Below are 24761 nucleotides of genomic sequence, written 5' to 3' on the forward strand. Positions count from 1 at the left end.
TTTCTTTATCGATTGGAAAGAATAATAAAAAAAATTCACTACCTTCTTGTGACAGAGACAAAAGTTGTTTCACGTCAACTTTTCTCGGGAGTGCCTCAAGAATGGGAGGAGGATGAAAGAGTAGAAATGAAGCCATTAAAAGCCCCACAAGATTTCTTTGTTTTTATTTCGGCCTTAATTGACGCCGATTTTCTTAATGATCGTGGTGGAAAAAATAAGTGGCACGTGTTAGCCCAAGACGGGTGACACTTGCGATTCAAGTTTTCCGAACTGCTTCCGATTTTTAACCACACTGAGAATCACGTCTACCAGTGGGAGTGACAAGTGGTTCAGATTAGAACATCACTCTCGCTACTCAAAGGGATAATTCATTGAAAATTACAAGTACTCAATTGACAAGGTTAAACTATAATAGAACAAAAAATTAACTTTGCTTTGTTCTTTTTTTAAATGATAATTCAAATTTATTTACGTTTGACGTTTATCATCAAACAATACATAACCAATGCAGTTTAGCGTATTGAAAAGTTGATGTATAAACAATAATAATGACATTTTTAGGCAGTTGAAATTTAACATCAAATAATACATTATCAATTCATTATAACATGTTAAAAAGTGAATGTATAAACAAAAAAATCATACATTCATTAATTATGTACCTTTTATGAATAATCGTTGCAATTTTGGTCCTGATAAGTCCGTTAGAACTTGTCAGCGAGAGCAAGATTTTACAAAGTTCATTTACTCTGTAGATTATTTATCATTATGATGTCCTTATTTTCACAAGTCATCATCAATTGTGAGGTCACAGATTTCGTAATCTCTTGATAATGACCAAGAGGTAACACATACTGCTTACTTCTCAAGAGGACAGAATTCTATTACCTCTTGATAATGACCAAAAAAGGTCGAAGCCGCACGGGTTTTTAATAAATACTGCGTGGAATAAAAAATACTCTATTTTTCATACTATCATCTCGCCATTCCATGAAGTGAACTGATATGAGGGTAAAAATAATTTAAAATCGCCAAATATTAATCACAATATTAATATTACTTTTTCCGCATAAAGTTAAAATGTAGATAAACAATTTACAATAAGAATAGTGCAATAAATGAACATCAATTCATGAAAGAAATCTCAAATGTTCGAATCATTTTCAAGAATTCAATTTTCCCATTCAAAAATATTACTGTCTAAAATCCGAAGATTCAAGTGTGATATAGTGGAAATTTACCTTATTGAAATAAGTAGGTGCTTACAATTTTCAATGAATATAAAATTAATTGCTACCTAGGTTTCAATGTTACAGGATCATCTTCAAGGTGGTGAATGTAGTGACATTGAATACACGGTCGTAGTAAATTTTATACTCATGGACAATTGCAAGTGTTTATTTCAATATATAGTAAGAGCGTGATGCGCCCGCTCCCCCCTCTTTACAATGCAGGTCCACAGAGGGATATGCGCGTTTCTTATTTTAAATCGTAGTAAAAAAGGCAGGGTCTTATATACAAATTTAAGTGGAACGTTCATGCTCAAATTGAGGTCAGAGGACCTCTTTAAACACAACATTGGAAGTAATTACACTATCCTCTGTTCATACTTGTTTAGAGTTTTCCTTATATTTACAAAAATATTTTGAAAAGATCTTACCCTAGAGAATGCTACATAAAGTTGGCCATGAGAGAATACAGGGTCAGGCAGGAATAAGACAGCTCTTTGCAAAGCCTGACCCTGAGCATTGTTAATAGTCATCGCATAGGAAACCTTAATGGGAAATTGTCTGCGAGTCAAATTAAAAGGCATGGTGGGATCCGACGACGTTAACTGTATTCTTGGGATGAGGACAATCTCGCCGGAATCGATTATTTTTTTTTTTTAATCGATCATTTTTTTATTAATTTTATAAAACCAATTTTAGGAAACAATAGCAATATTTAGGAAGTAAGATATGCCGTCGCATGTTCTCTGATAAATTCTGCGCATTTTGGTACCTTATTTGTAGAGTTTGGTAGCGTATAAGTTGAGAAAAAGGTATCTATAAAGTAGAAATAATATAGAAGATTACTCATTGTCGATCAGTTTCATAATATGTTAACATATGGTGTATTTGTGAATTTAATTTTGAGAAAGTTATTTACGATAAATTTGGTAAATTCATAAATATGTGATATCTTTAGATCGAGAAAAATCAATTATCTACGAAAATATTGTATGATATGGAATTCTGGGAAATCAACCACTCACTAGTACTTTAGAATGTACTTTGTTCCACCACCCTCTGACGACAAAAATCGATTGTCTATACTTGAGCCGTTAAGAATAGATTTCTTTAAGCGCAACACGGAGAAATCATATTAGAGCCCCAATTTACAGGTCCGACAGAAGCGAATAATTAAGTGAAATATTTTGCCGAACGGATGGATTATGAAAGGCCGCGCGGTTCATCAAAAACTGACGCGGGCGTACAGACAGCGTTACCCACATGTTAAGCGAACTAGGCTGGGAGCCGCTGGAGAGTCGGACGCATCGCGCTAGGCTTAGATTGCTTGAGCAATTGAAAATAGATATCTTTAAGAGCGACAAGGAGAACATAATATTAGAGCCCCACTACATTTCCAGGTCCGACAGAAGCGATAAATTAAGGGAGATATTTTGCCGAACGCATAGATATGCGAATTCCTTTTTCCCCCGAACCATAAAGGACTTTGATAAATTCTAATCGTAATTCCACATTTCCCTTTTATGCGTAAACGGCTGGTGTCCTAACATCCCCTGCCACACGTCTTTTAGGAGGCTTGCGTGGCAGTATGTAAATGTGGATGGATACTTTAATAATAAATAATCGTAATTTTGTTTTAGCACTTGCCTATTTTATGTAAACGGCCGGTGTCCTAACATCCCCTGCCACACGCCTTTTAAGGCGGCTTGCGGGGTGGTACGTAACTGTAGAATCAGGAATCGGTTAGCCTATGAAAAATCTCCCCAGCCGCCGGGATTTAAACCCCGAACCACAGGGGGGAGAGGCAGCACTCTATGCAACACACAAACCCTATCCCCTTCCCACAAACTCGTGGAATCTTAAGTAAAAATTGAGAGATGAGAAGCAGTTAAGAACCCGAGGGAAGAAGATGCAGGAGATGGAAGTAAATAAGCGAGGAGCACCTGTGTGACCGCGTGTCTTCGGGCAAAGACCTTTAGGCGTTGGGTTGATGGGTCGGCAGCCGTCTGCAGCGAAGGAACAGGGGAGGTTGGGGGAAGAGAGTTGTACGGCCGGGTAGCCAAGGAACGGCGAAGGAGGAGAAAGCTCAAGAATGAGAAGTGAGGATGCATTTAAAAGTACAGAGATTTCTCACAAGAGATACTGAAAGGTCTACGCTTTTTTGGCGAAATATTTTTCTGAAAACTATTCGCAAAAGAAGTGACGAAAAAATGTTTTTCCAGAATACGTTGCATCCATTGAGATCAAAAAGCAAAATACGGGTACCCAGATTGGGAAAATTTCCATCCCTTCATTTTTTAGTCAACAGATTTTTCAGCTATTTAATCCGTAGCGTTAATGATGAAGATAAAAAATAGATCGGACGTGTAAGTAACGAGGAAGTGCTAAGATGAGTGGAAGAAAAAAGGAGTCTTCTAAAAACCTTATTTACTTACAACTTACTCGTCCACATTATGAGGTATGCTGGCCTGATGAAAACAATCGTAGAAGGACAGGTGGAAGGGAAGAAGGGCAAGGGACGGCCCCGAATGAGTTACTTAGGTCAGGTTATAAAGGATGTAAAAGAAAAGAAATACGTCGCAATGAAAAGGTCAGCGGAATAGGAGAGAGAAATGGAGAGCTGCGTCAAACCAATTTTAGGATTTTTCACTAATGACGATGATGACCATATTTTGACTCCATTTATCGCACCCATACGCTAATAATTCCATAAGTAGCCAATAGTAGCAGTAATATAAGCCTATGTTTAACATTTATATGGATACTTGAGGTATGACGAATTTATCCGTATAATGTACATCTACATCTACATCTACAAATTACCCTGCGAGCCACCTCTAGGGTGTTTGGCAGGGGGTGATCAATCACCAGCATGCAGCATGCATTTGGACTCCCACATGCACACCACACCGTCCAAGAAACGTCCCGTATAATAACAAACTATACTACTATATGCTGTTAGAAATAGAATATAGAATAGAAATTCAGAAACATGCAGTAAGTTTTACATAGGTTAGTAGGCTACACTACAAGTCATGCAATCTATTTACGCGTTCTATTGCTGCCGTTATAATCTCTTATTGATCGTGGAAAAAATGACATTCGGAATCTGTCTGTTCTGCAATCTATCTCTCTTATTTTATTTATATGATCTGATCTTCCGTAGTACGTTGGCGTCCGCAAGATATGGTTAACTTCGTCAGAAAAGACACTGCTCTTGAATTTATCTAAAAGGTTTAGTCTATTTTTCAATCTACGGTCCGACAGAGATTCCCATCCGAGTTTATGTAAGAGGTCAGTTACACTAACAAGTAATGTACACTACATGTAAAAACGACAGCATCTATTATAGCCGTTATCGTAATTATGCCACGAAATTACTGTCAAAATCTAAAGGAACCTCAACCGAAGTCTTTTTTAATACAGTCTAGCTCCACTTGGATTTATTTCATTATCACTATCATGAGTCAACAATCCTAAGATTTGTTTAACGCAGCTCTCCATTCCTCTCTCCTATCCGCTAACCTTTTCATAGCGACGTATTTCTTTTACATCCATTATAATCTATCCTATATAACTCATTCGGGGCTGTACCTTGCCCTCTACCCTTCTACCTGGCCTACTACGATTGTTTACATCAGGCCATCATGCCTCATAATGTGGCCAACTTAGTTCTTGCTTTCGTTCGGGTTAGCACTCTCTAACTATTTCCCCCGAGGACTCATTATTATCTTCATTTTTCTTCTATTGACCTCTCTGCTGCTGTTTAAGTCCAAGCCTTTCTTCCGTTGAAAAACATAATCCATACGCAGTATCTGATGAATTTTGTCCTTGTGCGATGTAGTTGAGTTCAATTTAATTCAAAACAGGATTATTATTATGAAACTAAACGAAATTTGCATATTTTAATCTAAATCTATGAAGAATTAAAAAATGATTAATACCACTACTTAGACTTTATACTGCGTAAACTTTCCCTGCGCGAACTTGCACCTCATCATATTCTCCCTCAACTTAATTTAGTCATTGATTTTAAATCATTCAGTCAGTTTTCGTATAAAATGATTAACTACTAATATTTGAAATTTATCCACCGTTTAGTGTTCCCGTATATTCCCGGTCATAATTTAATTATTACACCGACATGTTTAAGAAACTACTTCACATTCCTTGCTAAGTCGATAGAAATCTTCTCGAATTAAACAAGTCTTTTGGAGCGCTCTATCTGGTTTTTTAAAACAAAGACCGCAAAAACCGTAGTAGGTGGCGCAATTCAATTATCTGGGGAAAGCACATTAGAGGAAAATGGATACAGCAATAAAAACATCAGGGAGAGAATGGCGTCAGCAAAGGAGGCGCCAACGAACAGGTTAAAGCTTATGACAGGATCTTTATTTAGGAGTATAAAGAAAAGGCCAGTGAAGAGTTTGATAAGGAACTCAGGATCAGCTTTACGGTGCGGAAACGTGGACACTTAGGAAGGAAGACGAGAGAAGACTGGAGGCGTTCGAGATGTGGGTGAGGAGAAGAATGGAGAAGATGAAATGGACGGAGCGGAAGAAGAACGAAGAAGTGCTGGACATGGTGGGTGAGGAGAGGTAGCTTCTTGATGAGATACGGAGGAGACAGTATGGATGGAGCGAGTGCTTTGTGGGAAGGGGACGTTGAAAACGGTGTTAGAGGGTAGAATGTTTGGTAAACGAGGGAGAGGAAGGAATAGGATTTTTAGATAGCATGGGAGAGAGTAGGCCTTATTGAGAATTGAAAATGGATCTCCATGGAGGAAGATAAGGATGCCTGACTACGTCTTACACTTAAAGCACTCCATGCAAACCTACGTTAATTGGTACAATACTTTGATAATAATTTAATTTGAATGCTAGTTATTTTTTTCTTTCACTCGCGAATAGTTAATATTAACCTTGCATTATATCTATGATTAAAGCTTTCATTTAAATTTTTTTCCATTTTCCATATTTTGGAAGTGCTTGGAAATAACGTGGTTTTGGATTATGGTGTCAGCTTTTGGCTCCTGAAAGACCATTATAAGTGCTCTTTCAGTGGTTACTTTGAGATATTACTACGGGTGTGCCACTTCTTCACACGGTGTATCGACACAAAGTCCTTAAAGTTCTGTAGACTGCCGGACTGCTCTCATGCACTATATGCAATATGCAATACTATACCTTAATCGCTAGAATGCTTTAACCCTCTATGCCCCAGGGTGACTTTGAGGTAACATACCGCATTTATGCACTTTTTGTTATTTTTTTAAAATTTCTTGGTCTCTGTATACCATTGTGACTTCAAAGTAACAGTTAGCCTACCCAATCCCCTCTCATGTATTACTTTTAGTTTGTTTTTCCCCTCCTGAGGTTCTCTGTCAGATATCTGCACATGCACATGTACAAAATTGGGGCATAGAGGGTTAATAATATGGAGCGGTGTAAGCATACCCCGTTCTAACCTGTGGATGGAATAGGGGGGCGATGATTTTCACGATATGTTGGAACGGTAAAGGCGAAACCGTCGCCCATAGCCTTCTGGTCCCATTCCTCCAAGACAAGTTTCCCTAAGACATTCTCCCCACATCCACCGCCCTCTCAACAACACAAACTGTCAGTTTTCAGGTGACTCGCGGAATTAATAGTTACGCCACTAATTAAAGACTTCACTCGGACTGTTTGATTTTATTGCGAATTCTCATCACCGGAGCCATTGTTATTAAAGCCACTATGCATGATGAATGATTATGTTGTTAATGATGCGTGTTAAACGGAAAAATCGCGAATGACCCGTGATGCTCATGTTCATTCAATGAAAATTAGAATATGTTATACGTTTGCCTACGTGATCCCGTGAATGATGGCAGCACGAATGATTTCATCCGCATGATCAATCATCATGATCATTCGCTGTGTAAAGCGGCCTTTTAAAGCTAAACAGCCAGCATATAGAACCCAGCGAGGATATTTATTTATTTTTATTTATTTAAGGAGTTGCTCACATACAGCATTTCTGCCAATTTATAGTCACGCAGTAACAAACATGAAATTTTAACATAAAAAATCTGAACAAAGAACACAGGAATAAGATAGTAAATAACAAAATAGAGGGGACGAGGAAAGGGAGGTGGAGAGGGAGGTTTATTAATTAGCCAAGGAATGGGACATAGCGAGTTTCACAAATGAGTTTAAGGGCAGAAAAAACGGGTCAATATTGTCTGGTAATGAATTAAGCAGGGAGCAAAGACGGCGTTGGAGTGAGCGCTTAACAAGGGATAGTCTAGGGATAGGCGTATGGAGTAAGGAATGTGTACGAGTGGGTCGGCAAGGCACTCTGAAATTAATGGATGAAAGCAAATCAGGACAATCAATGTGTGAATTTAGAATATTGTGAATAAGTTTAAAGTCTGTTTTAATCCTTTGTTGGGAGAGATCAGTCATTGAGTCATCATCAGTCATATATTTAATCCGGGAGTTTCATAAAATAAAAACGATAGCTACGGGAGTCGTCGAAAAAGTGTAACGAGCGAAAAGAGAGAGACCTGCTTACAGCGGGAAACTTAAATATGGAAGTAAAGAAACAATTTATAAGAACCTACATCTGGAGTATGCTCCTATACGGAAGTGAGGCATGGACAATGACTGCAGCGGAGAAAGCAAGGATAGAGGCCTTTGAAATGTGGTGCTACAGAAGAATGATGAAAATCAAATGGATCGACCGAGTTAGTAACGAGGAAGTCCTAAGAAGGGTAGGAGAGAAGAGAAGCCTCATGAAAACCTTAATAAGAAGACCGAACAACCTTATAGGCCACATCTTGAGACACGATGGCCTGATGAAGACAATCGTCGAAGGACAAGTGGAAGGCAAGAATGGAAAAGGAAGACCCCGAACAAAATATATGGAACAAGTAAAGAGAGATGTGAAAGAGAAGAAATGCGTGGGTGTGAAAAGATTAGCTGATAGGAGAACTGAGTGGAGAGCTGCGTCAAACCAATCCTAGGATTGTTGACCAGTGATGATGATGATGAGCGAAAAGAAAGCGTTGAACCGGCTGAGATCGTGGTAGGTTTGTTCGCCGAGTATTTTGAAAGCTGAATGGATTTTTCGGGATTAGACAGGGAGGTTGTAAATACACTGGCGGGCATAACTGGTCCCGGGCGTTGTGCGTAGTGTGGCTGGAATGGGGGTGCTTGGGTAGGATAGCCACGCCCACTTCGACCAAAACATTGATAGTCCCATAAGAGTCAATGCTAACTATTTGGTGAAATATTCGGTCATGATCGTTGGTACATAAAAATAAACTATCGCAAACGAACAGAGCAAACCTTGATATCTGGCGATTTTTCCGGGTATTATTCCACGTTTATTCATTTTTTCCTACAAAATTGATAAACGCGGAATAATACCCGGAAAAATCACCAGATATCATCATAATCTCCGCGGAAGCCTACTTCGAAAGAGTAAACCTTTTTTCTATCTACATGGGAAGGCTTCGTGAAAATATGCCTCGAGTATATTTTCCCAAGGAAAAATTATTTTCAATCGCCACGGTTCGGCTAAACAACTAGCTTAGCCGAAAATAACATTTTACAAGTGTAAAATGTCCATTCACCTGAACTTCTACTGGTAATGAATAAGATTACAAACAATGGAAATCTTACGATTGCGGACCGGTCGTAATAAAAGTATGAAAGTATGTTTACGACGATATATTATCACCACGATATGACTATATGGACAGTTTAATTAGTAGTATGACAAACGAGCGGAAAACTTCTACGACAATCAAGAAGTAATTGTTGCATTTTCATTTTATAAATCAGAGGCGATATAACGAATAGAATACTTGGTTATGTACGTATACTGTTTGAAATTTGAAAAAATTGTCAAACCAAGATGGCGGAATGTTGACCACGCTCAAAACTCTAATACAGCGCCTCCAGTGTATTTAAAACCTTCTTGGGATTAAAACCCTTTGGTCCGTTTTCAAGGACGCGCTTCGGGTGAAGAGACTCGAAAACAGGATGTTCAGCCAATCAGAAGCCTGGGCTCCTTCGCGGATAGGTGTATGGATTTGTTTTTCCTTGAGAGAAAAAAGAACATTATTATATGCTTGGTGGGACTATCAAATTTGAAAATGTTAGCATAAGTGACCCCCGAACAAAATCAAAACTAAGTAAGATCGAGAAAATACGCATTGAAAAAATACTAATCTAGCGGAGGAAGTGGGCCTTATTAAATGAAGAAGGGAGTTTTTACAGCATTTGTTTCGGAAAGGATTCCGCGCGGTCCATGTGTCTCGGGGGCATTCCAGTTCCGAGGATGCGGAGTCGACTCCGGGGCAGGCGAGGCCTCGCCTCCCGGCGAATCTCTCCATCCTCCTCCCCCTTTTCGGCACTGCCCCCATCAACCTCCACCGCCATCCCCCGGGGGCGGGTCATCGTCCTACCGGCGGCGGTGGAACAGCGCAATGGGATGATGGCTATCGCTTGTCACTATCCAGGAAAGGCCTGCGGGAATTAAACCCCTCGCGGGCAACAGAACACGCCTCGACCCGCCGAGCCGTTTCCATGCTCTCGACAAGTTAGTAGCCTCACTCGGAAACGGTAAGGGAGGTATGGGAAGGTTATACAAGAAAGTCGTGGGGGAAGGGATTTGAAAATGCAAATATGGACGATTCATAGAAACATACTTATTTCTACTCAGTTTGGAACTCTTACATGATGATGAAACTCGCGTTAATTTAAACATGGCAGTTTTTGCAAAATATCTACATCTACATACTACCCCGCAAGCCGCCTAAAAGGCATGTGGCGGGAGGTGTTAGGACACCAGCTATTTGCTCATAAAAAAGGAATGCTCTAACGAAATTACGAGTGGCATTTATTAAAGTTGTTTATGGTTCGGGGAAAAAAAGTATTCCCATATCTATTCGTTCTAATAAATACCTCTAATGCTTAATCGCTTCTGTCGGACCTGGAAATGTAGTGTGGCTCAAATATTATGTTCTCCGTGTCGCTTTTAAAGATATCCATTCTCAATTGTTCAAACAGTCTAAACCTAGCGTGCAGCCTCCGAGTCTCCAGCGGTCAAGTCTATTTTATTTATATTAAGTTTGATTTGATATTTTATATGCTTTATATCTTAGAGTATATAGTTCAACATAAACTAAATCCAAAGAAGATCGGAAAGAAAGCGAATCAACCCCACAGGACTGGTAGTTTTTCGTGGCTCATTATTTGCTTAGAAATATATCTTTTTTAATTTTAAAAAGTTAGTGATTCACAAAGTTATCGTACTGTGCACTTAATTTTAATTTCACAATCTCTACTAAACGTGCTTCGTTTACCTTGCAATCAAGGGCTTACCCAGGATCAAAACTAGTGGGGGCAACCCATAGTCGTTCAAGTCTTTACATTTTTGCACGTAAAAGGTGAATTAAACCAACATTTTAAGAAAATTGAAATTGCGCCTAGTTTTTAAAATATATGCTTGAAAAAAATAATTTTACTCACATGTCTTAATTTAGTATCACTTTTTATGGGTTAAAATAAAATTTGTTGAAAATTTCGTTTCAATCCAGTTCAGATCTTCGTAATAAACTTCGGTGATTTTTACTTCTAGGGGGGGGGGGGGGCAGTTCCCCCCTACTGACCCCGCTGGGTACGCCCATGCTTGCAACTATAATCAGGCATTGTTTTACATGACTGCAAGCCAATCAAAACACGTGTAGCAGAGTTTGCGAAATATGAAATTAAGTGCACAGTACGATATTCTATGTATAATTTAATACAATGTTCCACGATATTTATCGAAAAAGGGGACTATTTAAAAGTAAAATTACGCAATCTTTTCCTTATGGTATGGTATTCGAGACGTTTACGCAAGACAGTCATGGGTGCAAGCATTTGAACATTCATGCAAGGAAAGAAATCATACTTGGCTCCACCACATTGAGCAAAAACCCAAATAGATTATAATTCCATATAAAATGACATTGGTGGTTTCCACAAAATACATTTTACGTTAATGTTAATATAATTTAATAAAGACTTAAATTCTAAAAAATCAAAGCTTAAAACATCTTTTTTTTAATTATTATTTTTTTTTCTCCTCTTCTATTCTTGACCTTGTTTAATACATTTTATAATATTATTTGGAGTTTAGGTCAATCTAAAACAAGTTGTAGCCAACGTTTCGATTTATTTAAAATCATCCTCAGGGCTATGAAACAGAAAACATGAACAATATAAAATACAAAGATGACAACGATATACAATATTTTTACATAAAAATGTTACGATCGCGTTTTTTATACAGTAATATAATTTAAAGAAAGAAAAACAATTATATATATATAAGAACAGAATAGAATACACAAAAAATTTTGACATACCTATTAACTTTGTAAATATTTATTGATGTTGTGTTACTAACGTATTGCCACACCTAGTTACCATTAATTGTGATTGAAGCCCTCCCCATAGTCTGCATTTGCTGCCACCCCTCAAGCATTTTTTCCAAAACCCTCCGCACCATCCTGCGGGTCGCTGGCTTCCCTCTTATTCTCTTGCTCCACCCATCTGCATCCACAATGCCCCACTCATTTTCAAAACGTGCTGCATCTCCCACCTAAGTTGGTGCTGTCTCAATGGCGGCAAAGAAGAGGCAGGTCGGTGTTTGTGGAAATTGGAGGGTAGGGTGGGAAGGACGGAGGGCCAAAACAACGCCCCTTTTAGAAGATGAATGCCTTGATCTCGTCATACAGCACAAGCACCAATGCACCACCAGTGCCACGGAGCACGTTGGAGAAAGCTCCCTTGAAGAAGGCGCCGCCACCCTCACTCTTGTAGCTCTTGCCCCAGCAGTCCAATGTTCTTGTACATAACTTACACTTTGACCTTCCAGACTGCATCATCATTCTCCTCCTGACAGTGTCAAATGGATATGACATAATACCAGCAACAGTGGTCACAGTCTGTGCAATAGCAAATGAGACAAGGAATGGAGTTGTTTTGGGGTTAGGCAACATATCCTTGGCGGTATCGAAGAAACCGAAATATGCTGTTCAGTAGATGATAATACCCTGCACAGACTCTACGAAACCACGGTATAATTCAGAAAGACCATCGGACTTGAAGACCTTGGCCAAGCAGTCTCCTAAGCCACTGTACTCACGCTCGCTTCCTGACTTGCCAATATCGGCGGCCAACCTTGTTCGGGCGAAGTCAAGGGGGTACACGAAGCACATAGATGTCGCTCCAGCGGCACCACCACAGGCTACGTTACTCAAGAAATAACGCCAGAATTGGGTGTTCTTATCGACACCACCAAGGAACAACTGCTTGTATTTATCCTTGAAGGCGAAGTTGAGGGCTTGGGTTGGGAAATAACGGATCACGTTGGCCAAGTTACCTCTCCAGTAGCTGAGAAAGCCTTGTTCCATTGGGATTCTGAAAAATCAATCAACCATTCCCTTGTATTGCTTTTCTTTGGAGATTTGCTTTGAGGCATGTTGCACTTGAAGTAAAAGCTTCACACGTTCAATCGGTGCAACAGCAGTTTTTGAAATGCCGGAGCTACTCCAGCGGCGAGAAAATCCTTCATAAAGGCCAAGGGATCCCCAAGCGACGTCATTTTCTGTTCTGGTGTTCGTACGTCGGCTTCGGATGAGGAGGGTGCAGCGAACAACTCAGCGATTAACAATTTTAACAACAGCGATCAATCAATATTAATGGTAGTAACATTTTTATGTAAAAATATTGCATATCGTTGTCATCTTTGTATTTTATATTGTTCATGTTTTCTCTTTCATAGCCCTGAAGATGATTTTAAATAAATCGAAACGTTGGCTATAACTTGTTTGACATTGACCTAAACTCCAAGAAATATAATAAAATCTATCGTTTTTGGGAATTTCAAATTAAAAGTTTTACCAGGTGGAAACTAAAACTACGACTAATCACTTTCACTCGACCGGTCTCTTTCCGTACTGCTTGCTGAAAACTTAACGCTATCAACTTAAGCTATCTAGGAAAATAAGAATTTTGCTTCCTAACAAATTAACTTCCATTTTTGGCTAGTTTTGATGCACTTGTATCATCTTCACGACTAGACTTATTACTTTACATTATCAACTTAAAATTATTAGCTCACCAACTGTGGACACTCACCACAATTCGCAGTCATCGATGAAAACTAAAAGTTTACCAGAGTATTTCCACATTTGGGGGTTTACTCAATGCAATTTAAAAATTAAATATTATATATCGTTTGGAGTAGATTCACTCAAAATAACTTTTAAAAAAAATTTGGTTATACATCCTTTGGCCAAGATTTACTCGATACAACTTAAAAAATTACGAATATTTATCTTTTGCCGAAGATTTATACCACCAATATACCTCGATAAAAAGAGGCCTATGGAGCTAGTGAAAGCGATACTTCCTCGATTACGAAGCTTCCATTGAGAAGTGATATTTGTGTGAAATTTGAATGTGTACCAAATAATCACAACCGCTCTTCGCCACTCAAAGCTATAATCCCTGACTATGAAATTTGATATGTTAACTGACTTGCTTAAGCCCTGATAGTGATATAATAATCAGTAAAAAAAAATAAATTGATATAAATTAGAAGCTTTAGGATAATTTTTTTTTACAAAAACGTAATACGCTGTCGAATAAAATACAAGAGCCTTGATAAAATAAAGTGCTTTTACCGCAGAGTACCCTAGGTTGAGTAATTCTTTACAAAGTGATTGATTGGAATTCCTCCTCTATTTATAATCAATATATTTTTTGCTATTAATCACGCAATATGTATGTTGAAATCAATAGTTTTCATTAAGTATACAAGGAGAAAAACTCTTTTATTACCGTCAGAGATCATAGTTTACATTGCTCTTACAACAATTATTATAGAGTAAATACTTATCTCATTGCAACAATCATTAAGAAATTGCTGTAGATGATGTTTTCCTCAGTAATTACAAAGTTCATTACGATTCATAAAGCATATGACAGCCCATGATTTATTGACCACGAACTCTTATTAAAAAAAAGTTGCAATACTATTTCCATTCATTTCAAGCGAGCATTTTTTTTCAAAACCGTCCGCACAATCCTGCGGGTCGCTGGCTTCCCTCTTATTCTCTTGCTCAACCTATCTGCATCCACAATGCCCCATTCATTTTCAAAACGTGCTGCATCTCCCACCTAAGTTGGTGCTGTCTCAATGGCGGCAAAGAGGAGGCAGGTCGGTGTTCTGTAGTAATTGGAGGGTAGGGTGGGAAGGACGGAGGGCCAACACGACGCCCCTTTTAGAAGATGAATGCCTTGATCTCGTCATACAGCACAAGCACCAATGCACCACCAGTGCCACGGAGAATGTTGGAGAAAGCTCCCTTGAAGAAAGCGCCGCCACCCTCACTCCGGTAGATCTTGCCCCAGCAGTCCAAGGTGTTCTTGTACATAACTTCACCCTTTGACCTTCCAGACTGCATCATCATTCTCCTCCTGACAGTGTCAAATGGATATGACATAATACCAGCAACAGTGGTCACAGTCTGTGCAATAGCAAATGAGATAAGGAATGGAGTTGTTTTGGGGTTAGGCAACATTCCCTTGGCGGTATCGAAGAAACCGAAATATGCTGCTCGGTAGATGATAATACCCTGCACAGACACTACGAAACCACGGTATAATCCAAAAAGACCATCGGACTTGTAGACCTTGGCCAAGCAGTTTAATAAGCCACTGAACTCACGCTCGCTTCCTGACTTGCCAATATCGGCGGCCAACCTTGTTCGGGCGAAGTCAAGGGGGTACACGAAGCACATAGATGTCGCTCCAGCGGCACCACCACTGGCTACGTTACCCAAGAAATAACGCCAGAACTGGGTGTTCTTATCGACACCACCAAGGAACAACTGCTTGTATTTATCCTTGAAGGCGAAGTTGAGGGCTTGGGTTGGGAAATAACGGATCACGTTGGCCAAGTTACCTCTCCAGTAGCTGAGAAAGCCTTGTTCCTTTGGGATTCTGACAAAGCAATCGATCATTCCTTTGTATTGCTTTTCTTTGGAGATTTGCTTTGAGACATGTTGCACTTGAAGTAAAAGCTTCACACGTTCAATCGGGGCAACAGCAGTTTTTGAAATGGCGGCAGCTACTCCAGCGGCGAGAAAATCCTTCATAAATTCAATGGGATCCCCAAGCGACGTCATTTTCTGTTCTGGTGTTCGTACGTCTGCTTCGGATGAAGAGGGTGTAGCGAACAACTCCGCGATTAACAATTTTATCAACAGCGATCAATCAACATTAATGGTAACTAGGTGAGGCAATACCTTAGTAACACAACATCAATAAATATGTACGAAGTTAAGAGGTATGTAAACATTTTTTGTGTATTTTCTTCTGTTATTATACATATATTTTGTATACTTTAAATTATATTACTGTATAAAAAACGCGATCGCAACATTTTTATGTAAAAATATTGTATATCGTTGTCATCTTTGTATTTTATATTGTTCATGTTTTCTCTTTCATAGCCCTGAGAACGAAACGCCCAGGAGAAGGCTGCAAAGCTGGGAACTGCGGAAAACAACAACGAGAAATATACTTGGACTTGGACTCATAGCCCTGAGGATGATTTTATATAAATCGAAACGTTGGCTATAACTTGTTTTAAATTGACCTAAACTCCAAGAAATATGATAAAATCTATTATTTTTGGGAATTTCAAATTAAAATTTTTACCAGGTGGAAACTAAAAGTACGACTAATCACTTTCACTCGACCGGTCTCTTTCCGTACTGCTTGCTGAAAACTTAACACTATGAACTTAAGCTAGCTAGGAAAATAAGAATATTGCTTCCTATAATTTAACTTCCATTTTTGGCTAGCTTTGATACACTTGTATCATCTTCACGACTAGACTTATTACTTTACATTATCAACTTAAAATTATTAGCTCACCAACTGTGGACACTCATCAAAATTCGCAGTTATCGATGAAATCTAAAAGTTTACCAGAGTATTTCCACATTTGAGGGTTTACTCAATGCAATTTAAGAATTTAAGATTTTATATCGTTTGGAGTAGATTCACTCACAATAACTTTAAAAAAAGTTTAGATTATACATCCTTTGGCTAAGATTTACTCGATACAACTTAAAAATTTACGAATATGTATCTTTTGCCGAAGATTTATACCACCAATATACCTCGATAAAAAGAGGCCTGTGGAGCGAGTGAAAGCGATACTTCCTCGATTACGAAGCTTCCATTGAGAAGTGATATTTGTGTGAAATTTGAATGTGTACTAAATAATCACAATCGCCCTTCACCACTCAAAGCTATAATCCCTGACTATGAAATTTGATATGTTAGCTGACTTACTTAAGCCCTTATAGTGATATAATAATCAGTAAAAAAATAATAAATTGATATAAATTAGAAGCTTTAGGATATAATTTTTTTTACAGAAACGTAATACGCTGTCTAACAAAATACAAGAGCCTTGATAAAATAAAGTGCTTTTACCGCAGAGTACCCTAGGATGAGTAATTCTTTACAAAGTGATTGATTGAAATTCCTCCTCTATTTATTATCAATATATTTTTGCTATTAAACACGCAATATGTATGTTGAAATCAATAGTTTTCATAAAGTATACAAGGAGAAAAACGCTTTTGTTAGCGTCGGAGATCATAGTTTACATTGCTTTTAACAATTGTTATAGAGTAAATACTTATCTCGTTGCACCAGTCATTAAGAAATCGCTGTAGATGATGTTTTCCTCAGTAATTACAAAGTTCATTACGATTCATAAAGCATATGACAGCCCATGATTTATTGACCACAAACTCTTGTTCAAAAGAAATATCGCAATACTATTTCCATTCATTTCGAAGTTTGCATTGCCGCATCAGCCTGAACCATTTCTAACGCGAGAAAACGTACACACTACATCCATAGCCATTCCAAATGACAGCGGAGAGAAAAATTATGCCGCAAGCTCGAAATACCGCGGTGCAATTTTTCACGTGCAGTCCGGAGAGTGGACAGAAAGCGATATTTCATTGCTTCTACGGCTTCGAACTCGAGCACACCGCAGGAATAACAAAAGACGACCCAGTTCCGTAAGTCGACCACCCTAGTGGGGAGATAATGACCCGACAGGCAGGTCTTCGAAACCGGATTACCGTCATTCCGTGTCGTACCGACACTGAAGCACCTAGAGGTTTGGAGGCAGGTACCGCAAACGATACCTTACCGAAAAAAAAATTCATAAAATACCACCTGTTATCTGGTCTTTATACACTTCGGAGGCTTCCTATATGACACCTTAGTGCACCTGGCACATATACGGATTGCATATAGGGGGTAATACGAAAGAAAATCTGTTTTCAGGTCGTTGTCTCTTATATCCGCAACCTATTTTTCTATTTCATCAAGTAATTTACATTACCAACGGGTTGAGAACCTCTAAAGGGACAAGAAACCCTTAAATATTGGGCAATTTTAGCTTTTAAATGAATGTGGGAGTATAATTTGTTAGTATTCGTAACATTTTTGTGACCGTACACTGCGCATGTGGGAATCCTCTTGCATGCTGGTGATTGATCACCCCCTGCCAAACACCAAAGAGATAGCTGTGTCGAAGTTGAGTTCTGATGAAATTTCGTAGCTTATGCTGGTCACATCTTCAGATCAGGTCCGATTCCGATCAGACGAGCTGCCGAAGGACCCTGACAGATTCTTCCTGTAGCCAATGGCCACCACTACCAATGTTGTCAAAAATAATTTGAATAAAACTGACTTTTGTTTGCGAGGCTAGTATAGTGTGTTGTTTGTGAGAAGAGGAAGCTTAAAAACTAAGTGGCTGTTCGTAAAACTTGAACAACTAAAACTAAGAAAAATAAATAAAAACCATAACTGGAACAAATTGTATGTATGTATAACAAGTATGGCGTAACTAATTTTTTCTTTTCTTTTAAACTATTTTTAACGGCCTTTTTTTATTTTTTAAAATTAGATTGTAGTCCTTTTCATTTTCGTTATTTTTTATTTTTTTTGCGGATTTTCGAAGCTTTTTTGAATTTTTTCTTTTGTTTTTAACGTTTCATTGCTTTTCAATATTTTTACAAAAAAGTGGCAGAAGCAGGAAAGACAAAGGAAAGACTCATAGACGAGTAATATGTTTAGGCAGTGGATGTGTAGTTGGAAAATTTGAATCGTAATTCCAAATATTTACGAGGAGTGGATTCTGTGCAAGTGTGAGTCGTTCGCCCATGCATATAGCCTGCTTACTAATGAACTCTTGAACTGTCGGGAGTTTGTGAGAACGGAGCACATGGATCATTTTGATTCTATGCGGAATGTGCAGTACTTTGCGGAGGGACTTATTCTGAAATGTATTTAATTTAGACAGAATCGGGGAGAAGTTTGCAAAATCTCTGCTCCGAAGAGCAGGATGGGACGAATAATTCCCTTATACAATCGTAATTTGTTGTCTTCTGTCAATGGAGAGTCTTTGGTAGGAAGTCCGTTGAGTCAAAACGTACCTGCCGGGCCTTGAGCGCCGATAGATGAAAATGGCCCGCAATATATATACCATCCCCATGAATTTTTTCATGAACTTTTTGCTTTGATGAGCCATTTTATTGTAAATTGTGTTTTTGCTCCAAGGGTTTTTTCCCAAAGCATAATAAATATCTATTCTATACTATTCTCCCCAGGGTGACCAATGGGTGGCTCGACCATTCAGCGTCGACGACCTCGATTTTGGCGTTCTGTTTTGCTTATAAGTCTTTTCCAGGTACCTAGCATTTAAGATGTCCGTTTGCCATATCTTACGGACGCGAACATACCACGGAAGATCAGGTCATATAAATAAAATAAGGGAGATTCAGAATATCTTTTTTCCCACGATCAATAAGAGATTATAGCATTAGAACTTATAAATAGATTAGATGACTAGTAATGTAGCCTACTAACCTATTTAAAACTTTATGCAAGTTTCTTAATTTTATTATTATTCCTAACAGCATATGGTAGTATAATTTGTTAGTATCCGTGACGTTTTTTGGACTGTAAGATGTACACATGGGAGTCAAATTGCATGCTGCATGCTGGTGATCGATCACCCCCTGCGAAACACCCTAGAGGTGGCTCGCAGGGTATTATGTAGATGTAGATGCGTCCAACGAGGCGTCATGACACACGACGACGCACTTTGGGCTACATAGAGGCTGCCGCCGCTGGCAGACGTCTTCCAGTCCCGCGCGCGGATTCTACGAGAAAACACAACACTCATTCCGCAGCGAAATTCGGCATATTGCTAACTTTCACGATATGTCGTGGATTCTATTTCGACGCCCGTGCGCGGGGACTGGACGACAAGAGGACCAGCCGCCGTCGCAGCGGCGGTGACCTTCGACTCACGAGAGCACCGCTCAAGCCTGCTCCGAAAGGGTACGATTAGTGATGGGTCGATCATGAACGATTCGATCAAAAAGATTGAATCACTAGGTGAATCAAATGACTCATGATTCATTTCGTTAAACAAGTCGATCATCAATCATCAATCACTCCGACTTCCGGTTTCATATCAATCATCCCGGTTTCCGGTTTGTTTCAAAATTTGGAACGATCGATGCTTGATCTATTTTCGTCAGGGCAGAAATAGTTGTGAGAAAATTAAATACTATGTTATGAAGAACAGAATACTTATCTAATCTTTTTCTTAAATGTTTTCCAGCAGTTATCAGTATTAATTACACCAATACACGTAAAAGGAAAATATTAAGATGACTCCTGTTGGAGAACGTTAAGAAGTAGAAGTTAAAGCTGGTTACATTTTATTGTGCCGTTCATAAAATTATCCTGCAGATCAGATTCATGCATAGTGTGTGGTGTATTTTGTGTTACACTTTGAGATATGTAGTTAGAAATTATTTTATTAGTGTTAAGAAACTATGGCAGTTTTGCCTTCCCAAATATTTTCATGACACTACTCTCTTCATTTTTGCAATCTAATTTACTCACCTAGGAATTCACAATCAAAATAGTATATGAAATGATAATATGGATAGCAATCAGCGTTACCAATGCTCTTCGCAGATGAGGCAGTATTTATTCAATTATTCAAAGTGATTTATTACATCCATTGATTGAGTCTTTTTGATCATGATTCTTTTTGAGTCTTTTCGATCATGATTCCTTTTGAGTCTTTTCGATCATGATTCCTTTTGAGTCTTTTCAATCATGACTCCTTTGAGTCTTTTCGATCTTGATTCCTTTGAGTCTTTTCGATCTTGATTCATTTGAGTCTTTTCGATCATAATGATTGAATCAATTGATTGAATCACTTATGTGACTCGAGTCAAAATGATTGAATCACTAAAATGATCGACTTTACCCATCACAAGTTACGATGGCCCAAAGTCGAAGCCCGTGAAAATATTTTTCACGAAACTGTCGTTTGAAGACTCAACGACTGAAGAGCCCATTGTGCAATGAGCAGTCGAAAAGGATGGCCCATCTGTTCACAGTTGTACAATTTTTTTAAATTTTAAATTTAAGAAAGACAACCACATACAGCATGCAGGTGCCATTTTAATACTGCCAGGTGACAATACATAAATTAAAGGACGGATACTCAATATAACAAGTACTTAACAATAATTACATTTATAAAAACAAAAGGACAACAAGAATTTGCAGGTACAGCCTACTTCAGTGACAGATAGGATTGGAAAAGACATATGAAGGGTTTCAATGGAAGTGCAAAGTGGTCGATGTGTGGAGGGAGTGAGTTCAGCACACAAGTAATGCGGCAGAAAAACGAACGTTTAGTAAATGAAAGTCTAGGAATGGGCATGTGGGTTAGGGATAAGGTGTGTTCATCATCTATATTGAACGTTTCTCTTGATTTTTCGATTTCAATAGCCTCACGTATGATAGTGGGCCATTTCCATCGATCGACACTCAGACCTGATCTGAATATGTGACCAGAATAGGCCACGAAACGTAGTCGGAAATAAACTTCCACGCAGTTAACCCGAAAAGCAATGGAGAGAAATGCAATCAAGCGCTGCGAAATTCTCTAGCAGAAACAATCGGTATGGTATGGTATGGTATTTGGAGGAGGCGACCGACAGCTGAGGTCATTTACGCCATAAGGGAAGGTACAGCAGAAAGGGTGGAGAGAAACCCGGCGTCGGCATTAGCCTGCTCTTAACGAAAGGCGACAAGCGAACCACGGCTTAACGTCCCATCCGACGGACGGAGTGTGGCGCTTGAAATGTCCTCCACACAACATTCAAGCAGGGATCGGGCAGTCTCTGAAAATTCTCTGCCACTACCAGGATTTAAAACCGAGCCCGCCAGGTGGGAAGCCAACACTCTAGCCACCAGACCAACCCGATCCCCAGAAACAATCGAGATAGCACGCAGTGTATTTTGTAGAGGAAGCTAAAAAAAGCGATTGAAGCTCTTAAAGCCTAAATTTAACGACTCATCAATAGAGCACCAAAAAGAAATTTCAGATGTGTTAAAACAATTACGACGATTAGGTTTCAATGTTACAACATCATCTTCAAAATATCCACTTCAATAACGCCTAGAAGATAAATTAACATGGAAACTTAGGTCGTAATAAATTTAACAATCGTGGTAAAAACAAGTATATTTTAAATCAGGCAATGTGAGTAGGATTGTCCTCTTCTTAAAGTCTTTCCATCTGCAGCTACTAAGACGGCATCGGACTTCTGCGCGTTTCTCAGGTTCGTTGTTTTTTTTTAGCTGCGAATTGGGCTGAGAGCCGCTGGAGACACGGAAGCTGCGCGCTAGGCTTAGATTGCTTGGACAATTGAGAATGGATATCTTTAAGAGCGACACAGAGAACATAATATTAGAGCCACACTATATTTCCAGGTGCGCTAGAAGCGATACATTAAGAGAGATGTTTTGCCGAACGGATATATACGGGAATTCGTTTTTTCCCCAAACCATAAAGGACTTTAATAAACGCTAGCCCCAACTTCGTTAGAGCACTTCTTTTTTTATGTGTATATGGTTGGTGTCCTAACACCCCCTGCCACACGCCTTTTATGCGGCTTGCGGGGTATTATGTAGATGCATACTTGCGATCGGCCAATATTTTAAATCTGCGCTTCTGGCTCAAATATCAAGCTGATACATGTATGAACCTCCGCTGGTATGAAAAATAAATCAAGCAGGACTTCGCATGGCAAGTTTACCTCCGCTACCTGTCGCACCGACCTCACGCCATTAGCGCTCCTGTACGCCTCACAGTGAATTTCTGAGGTGCAAAATGTTCATACGCCTTAATGGAATTCCGATGGAGAAAAAGAACGAGTCGAAGTGCGGTAGGGGATTACCACATTCTCCGGAACACGAATCTGAGCCATCCAAAGACGGCCCAGAAATCCTTTAGTAAGGCGGTCGTATCGAATTTCCCGACGTCGGAAACAAGACGATAAATTCACTTCTCAGGTGGTGCAAGAGGCTGCAAATCCGACTGCTTGGCCCCAGTCCATCTCCGCCTGCACAGAAGACCCTCCATGAAGGGGTTTGCTGGCGGGAGAATGATTTGTTGGAGAAACAAGTTTCTGCACGTATTATCGTCGTAATATTTTTTTTTCTAAATGAAGACTGAATTACTGCTGGCTGTGCTGAAAGAAACATTTCGCACTTGCCCCACGCCTTAAAAAATAGTCCCCCTTTTATCCATTAAACCGTAAATAATTGAGATAAATACATAAAATACCGAAATATAGTAAAGGTAAAGTATGAATTTGCGGTAATTCATATCTATTATGTGTGATATATAACCTTCACAATTAAAGCTAGGGTCATACCGAAGAAAAGTGCCCATTGGAAAGTTAAAAATGTGTAACTAGTTGATTTATTATTAACGGACAAAAATATATCATGTTTGATTTGAAATTCACAGCTCTGTGAGGAGTGTATATTATTTTCATAAATTCTAATGTGATAGACCTCTCATCCCCTGCCAAACACCCTTGAGGTGGCTAGCAGGGTACTATGTAGATGTTAATCAGTCGCAAATAGCGTTTTATTAATCACATAATCCAATACCATTGTGCCCATCAGTTATGCATATATATCGTCATAATATTTTTTTCTAACCGGTGAGTGAATTACTTCTAGCAGTGCTGAAAAGTCACCTCACATTTGCACTACCTACGCCTTGAGAATAAGTCCCCAGTTTACCCATTAAAACCCTAAATAATCGGTAAAAAATACATAAAATAATCAGAATTTACTAAAGGTAAAATGTGCATGTATCGTAATTCATGTTTATGTTTGCCTGTTTTAAGTTCCATTTTTTAAACACAAAAATATTTCATACTTGCTTTTTTAAGCGCGTGTATTATTGCCATGAATTTTACTGTAAAGACCTTCCGTCGCAAGTACCGTATTATAAATCATATATACCAATACCATTCTACCAACCGCTTAAATGCGTTAGCATTCTTTGACATGCACTATTCCGGCATCAATTTGCCCATACTTATGTCTGAACGTTTCTTTCATTTACGTAGAAAATAATTTATAGCTGGAATATTAATCTGAAAAATGGATAAGGCCACACTTGCCAGCATTTGTTTTGATTATATGTATTTTTACCATCAGTATCACGTGAAATCCCGTGAATGGATTAATTAGATTAAGGAACGATCGAAAAGCAGTTCACTTCAGCAGTTCAGCAAGTTTTCCCGACATGTACCGGGCAAAAAAAAATTATTGCCAAATGTATATACGAGGTTTGCACATAAATAAAACACCAATCTATGGTAAATTAATATAGATATTTGTAAAATTCACCTCGCCACCTGTCTGCGGATGAGTGATCGGCTTACTTCCTTGTATGACGTGTGACGGATGCGTAAAAATGATGTATCTCCGCAACAAAAAAACCGCGATGAAATTTTGTAAATACACTAAAAAATGGGAATCTTAGGCTAATTGGAATTCTTAATTTTATTCTTACGAATTTTTTTCCAGGAATTCGCGTAATATTTCTTGTTCTACTGAATTGTAGAGCTTATTTTAAAAAAAACATAAAATGTTGAGTACCTACTGATCAATGCGTTGAATTTACACACATATTATTGTGTGCAAGACTTCGTATCACAATTGCATACATATATTTGAATGGTAATGTAGTCCCCAGGCATAGACCACACGGTGAGAAAACGAAAAAGACATTTCCCACTTTTCCGTCGTTTTCCTAGCTACAGGTGTGGCCTTTAAGGCTTTAGGGTTGTCCTGGGTGACTTTTCCTTTATTGGTCACGCGTCTTAATGCAGAACATGAGTCCCATAAGCCGAAACTAACCTTCGGTCGGTTAGTTGGACCCTGTGGGCACTCTGATGGGTAATTTAAGCGGGGGTTCGCACCTTTTGAAAGAGGTGGGGTAAGTTTGAGAAGAGTGGGAGGGTTGGAAGAAGGAACAAGGGAATGTTGT

The 24761-nt window shown here is 38.9% G+C and overlaps 2 protein-coding genes and 1 pseudogene across 2 annotated transcripts in view; all 3 read right to left on the reverse strand.

Annotated features, from left to right (window-relative positions):
- LOC124168701 (laminin subunit alpha-1-like) overlaps nucleotides 1–24761 on the reverse strand; it is a 538595-nt gene that overhangs the window by 260321 nt on the left and 253513 nt on the right. The gene's annotated exons all lie outside the window — the stretch shown is intronic.
- LOC124169188 lies at nucleotides 11817–12889 on the reverse strand (annotated as a pseudogene).
- LOC124169187 (ADP,ATP carrier protein-like) lies at nucleotides 14088–15507 on the reverse strand. The gene has a single exon (XM_046547704.1). It carries the CDS (start codon nucleotides 15460–15462, stop codon nucleotides 14557–14559), a length of 906 nt encoding a protein of 301 aa, XP_046403660.1. The 5' UTR covers nucleotides 15463–15507; the 3' UTR covers nucleotides 14088–14556.

This window comes from Ischnura elegans, chromosome 12 (assembly GCF_921293095.1).
Source record: "Ischnura elegans chromosome 12, ioIscEleg1.1, whole genome shotgun sequence".
NCBI lineage: Eukaryota > Metazoa > Arthropoda > Insecta > Odonata > Coenagrionidae > Ischnura > Ischnura elegans.